The sequence below is a fragment of the Entelurus aequoreus genome, linkage group LG03 (genome assembly GCF_033978785.1).
Source record: "Entelurus aequoreus isolate RoL-2023_Sb linkage group LG03, RoL_Eaeq_v1.1, whole genome shotgun sequence".
Lineage (NCBI taxonomy): Eukaryota > Metazoa > Chordata > Actinopteri > Syngnathiformes > Syngnathidae > Entelurus > Entelurus aequoreus.
In genome coordinates this window covers 25,368,532-25,377,826 of record NC_084733.1, presented here as the reverse complement: position 1 = coordinate 25,377,826, position 9,295 = coordinate 25,368,532, and the positions used below count along the sequence as shown (strand labels likewise).

The 9,295-nt window shown below is 40.5% G+C and overlaps 1 protein-coding gene across 1 annotated transcript; it reads right to left on the bottom strand.

Moving 5' to 3' along the window:
• Positions 1 to 677: 677 nt before the first annotated feature.
• Positions 678 to 9,253, bottom strand: znf593 (zinc finger protein 593). The gene is made up of 4 exons (XM_062041534.1): positions 9,157 to 9,253; positions 4,833 to 5,038; positions 1,393 to 1,455; positions 678 to 1,318 (listed from the first exon to the last, which is right to left on the bottom strand). The coding sequence occupies exons 2-4, from the start codon at positions 5,030 to 5,032 to the stop codon at positions 1,192 to 1,194; spliced, it is 390 nt and encodes a 129-aa protein (XP_061897518.1). The 5' UTR covers positions 5,033 to 5,038; positions 9,157 to 9,253; the 3' UTR covers positions 678 to 1,191.
• Positions 9,254 to 9,295: the final 42 nt, after the last annotated feature.

Genomic DNA, 9,295 nt, shown 5'->3' with positions numbered 1-9,295 from the left:
CGGAAATGTTAGCAAGCCTTTTCATTTTAAAACAAAATGATCTGTTTTTCCGTTTATGTTCGATGAGGAGGGTATTTCGGTGATTAGTTTTGGTTTCTTTCCAGGAAAATCTGCGGAATAACTACAATGATAGTTAGCTAGCCAGATGGGCTATTAGATTCAATGGTTTGCAATCTTTTGCCCTCTGGAAAGAAACGTTAATATGTTCAACTTTCAATGTACTGTACTGTACAATGTAATGTAATGTACTTTTCAATGTAATGTACTGTATGGCAGTACAGCAGTTATCGATTATTTTAGTTGAGTAATCTATCGTTTACTTTGATTAATCGGATGAACCATAATTTATAGACTCAATCTGTAAATTAGGGAAAAATGTTGAAATCAATGTTCTGTTTGCCTTAACATTATTTTTTTTCTATGCACATCAACATTGAAATGTGCACATTTAACGTGTGTGCATTAATTAAATAAAAATGTTGGATCTGAGCCGAGGAGGTCGTTGTGGCTTGTGCAGCCCTTTGAGACACTTGTGATTTAGGGCTATATAAATAAACTTTGACTGATTGATTGAAAACATCTCCGTCAGAGAAGCCACACAGATCAGGGCACCCACACACCACCGCTCTATTGCAGGCAGTGGTGCGAAAAAAAACATGTCACATATTAAAAGCTTATCAAGATTTATTGGTTACAGGCACGTAAAAGCAATCAAGAGTTTATTGTACTTTCACGGTGTTCCTCATATTTAGATATGCAACACGACATATGATCTAGGCATATCTATGAATGTTATCATTCAGCCAGGTCGTTGTTATCTCAGGGCATTCAATCGATCACAATTGGACTGTTTGGTTTGTCTTAGAAGACATTTCGCATCTCATCAGAGTAGGCTTCATCAGACTTAGATTGGTCAGACCGAGACTAGATCTGACCAATCTAAATCTATGAGCATAAATTCATACAGATGAGAGGGGAAAGGTCTTATAAGACAAACCAAATAGTCCAGTTGCAATCGATTGAATGCCCTGAGATATATATGATCTAGTATAATACAGCACGTTGCTAATTCTGAGGACAGCCAGCTGGCTACAAAAGTATATGATAGTGCCACGAAAACATTCTGCAGCACTTACGACACTGTGACGAATGGAGTACTATACAATTTATTTGTGTCAGTTCACGTGGGTTTCAGCTCATGTCTTCTTCCACATCCTGTGTCTTCACCTCCACTGTTTTGTGAGGGATGTAAGAGCCCATCCCCGCTGCCCTTTCTGCCTCTTCCTGGGTGTAGGGTTCTTCCCTCAGCTTTTTCAACCTGGTTGAAGAAAGATATTAATGTCCAGGTACCTTATTGTCATTATTTGAATGCACACAAAACAGCCATCTTACCGATTTTTGTGGACTTTAGTCTTGAAATGGTCTTTCAAGGATTTCAAATCCACAAAATATCTCCTGCAAAATGAGACATGTCAGCCAACATTCTGTCTTTTCCAGATTAATTACTGGTACGTCGTCTATTTAGGTCAGGGGTCGGCAACCCGCGGCTCTTTGATCACTCTGATGCGGCTCAGCTGCATACTTGCTGACCCTCCTGATTTTTCCGGGAGACTTCCGAATTTCAGTGCCTCTCCCGAAAATCTCCCGGGGCAACAATATTGAGGGCGTGCCGTGATGGCAGTGCCTTTAGCGTCCGATTTTACACTATCTGCGTGCCGGCCCAGTCACATGTTGCATGCGGGCTCTGCCCTACACACGTACATGACTGCAAGGCATACTTGTTCAACAGCCATACTGGTCACACTGAGGGTGGCGATATAAACAACTTTAACACTCTTACTAATATGCGCCACACTGTGAACCCACACCAAAGAATGACAAACACATTTCGGGAGAACATCCGCACCGTAACACAACATAAACACAGCAGAACAAATACCCAGAATCCCATGCATCCCTAACTCTTCCGGGCTACATTATACACCCCCGCTACCACCAAACCCCGCCCCCCCCCCGAACCCCGCCCACCTCAACCGTGGTAAAGGTTGCCGACCCCTGATTTAGGTAAATACCATACTGACCCAAATAGAAGACATTTTTTTCAATACAAAAAAAATTGTTTATATTCATTCATAATCGAGACAATTCATACATTCAAACGAACAGGTGCCATAAAAAGCCACACATAGCTCGAGTATACGCTCTCATGCAGTTGCTTTTAGCTGCAGGCATTACACTGCAGGCGTTTCCCACTCTTTCCTGTCTCTCCTTCTCACAGAGACTTAAAACAAGCGCACCTTCTTACATACATCACGTGAGCAACGTCACACGCTCCCACGGAACAGACAGGTAGCGAATTGTTAACGTTAGCTGTGATGCTAACAGAGTGGTGCGTGTGGTAATACGAGAGAGAGAAGGTGCGAATCTGGTAACAAATGGAGGAAGAATTAATTCCCAAGCAAAACAGCACGGGGTGCATCATCTGGCGGTGGTTTGGCTTCAAGCGGGAATATGTTGAACATTTATGCGGCCAAAAAGTAGCAGCACTGCTAATATGTAACATCATTTGAAAAGTCACCCGCTAGAGAATGAAGAGTGCTTGAAACTCCGCATGTCAACATCTCCGTGCGGTGCCACACCAACAAAATGCCGAAGCAACTATTTCCACATCAACACCGTATGACATATACTATTTGATATGCAGCTCATTTTTATGTGACACTTATTGAAGTATCTTGTGTGACATCATGCACAAAAGTGCACTTTGTTTTTAACTATTGTAGTGGCGTTCTGTACAAAAAGTGCACTTTAATTTAGTGTTGTTTTGATATGTCATCTTAGTGACATCATGCACAAAAGTGCACTAATAGCTTGTTTTAAAATGTCTCTGACAATCTTGCACTTTCTGTTTTGAAATGACATGAATGTTTGTGCCACTGCTTAATAACTGTTTAATAAATACAATTTTGTTAAATTGACCTAGTTGTGATTTCCCTCTCTGCATGAACGTTTAAAATGAGCATATATTAATGCAGTATGAACAAGAATGTTTTAATGTAGACACATAGAATCATCATACTGCTGTGATTATATGCATCAAGTGTTAATTCAAGGCTAAGGCAAAATATCGAGATATATATCTTGTATCGTGACATGGCCTAAAAATATCGAGATATTAATAAAAGGCCATATCGCCCAGCCCTAATTCACACTCACAATTCACACACTAGGGCCAATTTAGTGTTGCCAATCAGCCTATCCCCAGGTGCATGTCTTTGGAGGTGGGAGGAAGCCGGAGTACCCAGAGGGAACCCAGAGGGAACACACACAGTCACGGGGAGAACATGCAAACTCAAGAGCCCAGGGAATGAACCCAGGACCTTCGTATTGTGAGGCACATGCACTAATCCCTGTTCCATCGTGCTGCCACGCTTTATTATTCTCCTTCTAATTTATAATACGTGCTTCATTCTCTTTCATATTTTATTCGGGAGTGCGAATTAAGCCGGCCTTCAACATTTCCTTAGCTACTTTTTTAAATAAATCTCTTGTTTTCATTACAATTGTTGCTGTTTTTATTGGATGGTATCTGCTTCCGGGTTATATCCATACTTGCCAACCTTGAGACCTCCGAATTCGGGAGATGGGGGGCGTGATTTGGGGGGTGTGGTTGCGGTGGCGGGGTTGAGGTGCAGGCAGCATACCCCTTCCCCTTCGAGCTGTCCTGGATGAAATGAAATTATTTTTTCCAATCATTTTGAAACTTGCAAGCGTATTTCTTCTTATTACTCGTCGTCGCCATGTCTCTTCTTCGTTCTTCTGCTCCGTCTCCTTCTTGTTGTGTGTGCAGTTGTGCACTGAGCTCCAAAAGCCGTAGATGTTATTGTAGCGTCCCGGAAGAGTTAGTGCTGCAAGGGGTTCTGGGTATTTGTTTTGTTGTGTTTATGTTGTGTTACGGTGCGGATGTTCTCCCGAAATGTGTTTGTCATTCTTGTTTGGTGTGCGTTGACAGTGTGGCGCATATTTGTAACAGTGTTAAAGTTGTTTATACATCCACCGTCAGTGTGACCTTTATGGCTGTTGACCAAGTATGCTTTGCATTCACTTGTGTGTGTGTGTGTGTGTGTGTGTGTGTGTGTGTGTGTGTGTGTGTGTGTGTGTGTGTGTGTGTGTGTGTGTGTGTGTGTGTGTGTGTGTGTGTGTGTGTGTGTGTGTGTGTGTGTGTGTGTGTGTGAAATTAACGTTATCATTAAACCAGTTAATAGATCATACAACGTGTCAGCATTTCTTGAAATCTTCGAGTAAAGACCATTGTTAAACCCGTCCAACGCTACATTGTTATGTGACTGGGCCGGTACGCTGTTTATATGGAGGAAAAGCGGACGCCTGGACAGCATGCGGCTGTTAAGAGGTGAAAGTTTCAGATGAGAGAGGACGTTAAAGGCAGTGCCTTTAAGACACGCCTTCAATATTGTTGTCCGGGTGGAAATCGGGAGAAATGCGGGAGAATGGTTGCCCCGGGAGATTTTCGAGAGGGGCACTGAAATTCGGGAGTCTCCCGGGAAAATCGGGAGAGTTGGCAAGTATGGTTATATCCCGCGCCTTGAGACTGGTGCATGCACGACACAAACGGTCCCCTTGGCCACAACGCCCCCAAGAGATCTGGTTTCCAATCGCATAATCCAGGTGTGTTAGTCCGACTTTTAAAAAAACCCGAACACGATCGGATTAAGGTGTTTCCATGGACTGTAGGAGGCTCACTTGGAACCAAACTATTTGAGAAATCGGGACTAATTTAGTGCATGGACACGTGCTGGATGTAGTACACTCACGCGCAGTGTAAACAGTAGTGCTGGGCACATCCTGTCACATCGAAGTCCACTTCCTGCTTGAGAAGTTTGGCTGCGGTATCTGGTTTCATGTCTGAATGGATCTGGTCCAGGTCTTTGGTCCTGCGCTTGGTCTTCCACGTCTTTGCAACGTTCTTCTTCCTGCCATTGTTGTGGTTTCTGGTCTGTTTGGACTTCCCCATGGTAGACTAGTTGGGATGTAATGATGAATTTAGAAACAGAGCAGATGTGATTGGAAGATAACATGAGAGTTATATATACTGGCTGTAATTCAATCCACGTCTTCCTTAACAAGGCAGTATATTAGGGCTTTTACTGTTCCTAATATACATAAACGACATGTCATCACCATGCGACTGTGAATTGTTCTTGTTTGCGGATGACTCGGCCCTGCTGGTATCAGACAAGGACAAGTCACAGGTGGAGAAAACCCTCAGTGCTGAACTCTGTAGAACTTGCACATAGCTTGCTGACAACAAGCTATTCATACACTTGGATGAAACGGAATCCATCCTATTTGGGTCCCACATCAATCTTAAGAAAGTCAGTGACTTCACTATAAAAGTGGGTGACATTGTTATCACCAGGAAAGATGAGGTCACCTATCTAGGTTCCATTCTAGAGGCAAATCTTTTCTGTGATAAAATGGCAACCAATGTAATCAAAAAGGTCAACCAACGAACGAGATTTCTCTACAAAATCTCCTCTCTGGTCAACAAAAGCACCATGAGGATTCTAGCGGGAACTCTCGTTCAACCCTTTCTCGATTACGCATGCACCTCCTGGTACCCCAGCACCTCCAAAACCCTCAAATCTAGACTCCAAACATCCCAGAACAAGCTAGTCAGATTACTTCTAGGCCTCAACCCCAGATCACATCTCACTCCTACCCACTTTTTCAAAGTGGGCTGGCTCAGGGTGGAGGACAGAGTAAAACAACTTGCACTGAGCCTAGTCTATAAAATCCGCTACACCTCCCTGATACTGAAGTACATGTCAAACTTCTTCTTTAACGTAAATGACCGCCATAACCACAACACCAGGGGGAGCTCCACTAACCATGTTAAACCCAGATTCCGATCTAACAAAGTTTTTAACTCATTCTCTTTCTATGCCACATTAATGTGGAATGCGCTCCCAACAGGTGTAAAAGAAAGGGCATCTCTATCCTCCTTCAAACCCGCACTAAAAGTACACCTCCAGGCAACTTCAACCCTAAACTAACACCCTCCCCGGATTGTTAATAATCAAATGTAAATAATCAAATGTAGATACTTTTTCTTATGCTCTCTGATCTCTCTCTCTATGTCCACTACTTGCTGTACATATCCTACCAAGTCAGACCTACACTGTTTCAATGTACATTTCTCTAATGATACAATTGTTGATGACTGAAGTAGGGATGTCCGATAATGGCTTTTTGCCGATATCCGATATGCCGATATTGTCCAACTCTTTAATTACCGATACCGATATCAACCGATACCGATATCAACCGATATATACAGTCATGGAATTAACACATTATTATGCCTAATTTGGACAACCAGGTATGGTGAAGATAAGGTACTTTTTTAAAAAATGAATCAAATAAAATAAGATAAATAAATTAAAAACATTTTCTTGAATAAAAAAGAAAGTAAAACTATATAAAAACAGTTACATAGAAACTAGTAATTAATGAAAATTTGTAAAATTAACTGTTAAAGGTTAGTATTATTAGTGGACCAGCAGCACGCACAATCATGTGTGCTTACGGACTGTATCCCTTGCAGACTGTATTGATATATATTGATATATAATGTAGGAACCAGAATATTAATAACAGAAAGAAACAACCCTTTTGTGTGAATGAGTGTGAATGAGTGTAAATGGGGGAGGGAGGTTTTTTGGGTTGGTGCACTAATTGTAAGTGTATCTTGTGTTTTTTATGTGGATCTAATTTAAAAAAAAAAAAAAAAACGATACTGATAATAAAAAAAAAAAACCCGATAATTTCCGATATTACATTTTAACGCATTTATCGGCCGATAATATCGGCAGACAGATATTATCGGACATCTCTAGACTGAAGTGATGATAACAACCAAACCTACCCCCCCCCCCCTCCACATCCCGGATTGTAAATAATGTAAATTATTCTATGTATATACTCTGATGATTATCTTGTGTGATGACTGTATTATGATGATAGTACATATCTGATAGTATATATTAATGATGGGTCCGGCAACACCGTCGAGCTCATAGAGCAAAACACTGTGTCGGTGCGCGTACCGCTTTTAGAAAGTCACGTGACCGATCATGAGCTGTTTCGGTCACATAACCGATCATGAGCTGTTTCGGTCACGTGACCGATACGCAAACAGTGTCGCACTGACGCCTCCTCTGTGCCCTGTGAGCGGGTCTTTTCTACAGCCGGAGAAATAATAACTAAGAAGAGAAATCGTCTAAAATTGAACACGTTGGAAAAACTGTTGTTTTTTTTATAAAAATGTGTAAAAAAAAAAAAAAAAATTTTAATTCCCAGTCCACAGGCATCCTCATTCACAACACGTTCTCTTAGATTTCCATGTTATGATACATGTTCACATTATTTATTGACTGTATCTAAAAAATATAAAAATATATTTTTATTTAAATGAAGATATGAAATAATCCTAAATGAAATACAATGACTTGGTTTATATTATTGTATATACTAGGTCAGTGGTTCTCAAATGGGGGTATACGTACCCCTGAGGGTACTTGAAGGTATGCCAAGGGGTACGTGAGATTTTTTTTAAATGTCTGTCAAAAAGAACTTTGAAAAAAAATGCAACAATGCAATATTCGGTGTTGACAGCTAGATTTTTTGTGGACATGTTCCATTAATATTGATGTTAAAGATTTATTTTTTTGTGAAGGAATGTTTAGAATTAAGTTCATGAATCCAGATAGATCTCTATTACAATCCCCAAGGAGGGCACTTTAAGTTGATGATTACTTCTATGTGTAGAAATCTTTATTTATAATTGAATCACTTGTTTATTTTTCAACAAGTTTTTTGTTATTTTTATATCTTTTTTTCCAAATAGTTCGAGAAAGACCACAACAAATGAGCAATATTTTGTACTGTTATACAATGTAATAAATTACAAACTGATGACATAGTGCTGTATTTTACTTCTTTATCTCTTTTTTTCAACCAAAAATGCTTTGCTCTGATTAGGGGGTACTTGAATTAAAAAAATGTCCACAGGGGGTACATCACTGAAAAAAGGTTGAGAACCACTGTACTAGGTCATAAAATCAGTATCAGTTGAGTCGGTCCATAGGTTGCCTGTAGGGATTTTTAATGTCCAGCAGATGTCAGAATTTAGTGACACAGTATCAATACAGTTTTGCAATGTTTCGAAACGCTTCATGACGCCTCATCAACCCATTACTAGCATACTTGCCAACCCTCCCGTTTTTAGCGGGAGAATTCCGATATTCAGCGCCTCTCCCGACAACCTCCCGACAGAGATTTTCTCCCGGTATTCAGCCGGAGCTGGAGGCCACGCCCCCCCCCAAAAAAAGTCTGCCGCAGCTGCGATTGGACCTGACCAGCCTCCGGGTACAAGTACTGGAGTACCCAAGTGGACTCACAGTCTCACAATTTGCACTGTTTTGCAGGACACTGTAATAAAAGAAATTCATAATCCACCTGGTGCCAGTGATATGTTGAAGCGACAGCAGTGTGGAGCTGCATTCTGCCACATACAGTTGCGGACCGTCACATATATATATATATATATATATATATATATATATATATATAGCTAGAATTCACTGAAAGTCAAGTATTTATATATATATATATATATATATATATATATATATATATATATATATATATATATATATATATATATATATATGAAATACTTGAGTTGGTGAATTCTAGCTGTAAATATACTCTCCTCTTAACCACGCCCCTAACCACGCCCTCCACCCCCACCTACCTCCCGATATTGGAGGTCTCAAGGTTGGCAAGTATGCACTAGTATATATCTGTATCATTAATCAATTTAAGTGGACCCCGACTTAAACAAGTTGAAAAACTTATTCGGGTGTTACCATTTAGTGGTCAATTGTACGGAATATGTACTTCACTGTGCAATCTACTAATACAGGTCTCAAAAATCAAACGTTTCCTAACAACGCTGGATACATTGTATCGGCTGCTTTATAATACAATAGACATAAAAACAGCGCTTGGTAGACGGTTTTCGTTGTATTATAACTCTTTTTTCCATGCTTTCCTCGTGTCATGTCCACTTACCTTTTACACGTCCTGCCCGGAAAAAACAATCTACTTCCGGGTGAGTGAAAGGGGAGGGCGCGTACAGTACCACTAACTTCCTATAGAGGACGTTCAACACCGTTAATAAAAAAAATAAAACAATAACGTCGCGGATTCT

Excerpts from the sequence above, each read along its gene's own strand:
- znf593 (XM_062041534.1), bottom strand. The coding sequence starts at position 5,032 with ATGGGGAAGTCCAAACAGACCAGAAACCACAACAATGGCAGGAAGAAG. Across the intron at positions 1,456-4,832 it reads CACTACTGTTTACACTGCGC|GAGATATTTTGTGGATTTGA; the intron begins GTGAGTGTACTA and ends CTCATTTTGCAG. Across the intron at positions 1,319-1,392 it reads ACTAAAGTCCACAAAAATCG|GTTGAAAAAGCTGAGGGAAG; the intron begins GTAAGATGGCTG and ends TTCTTCAACCAG.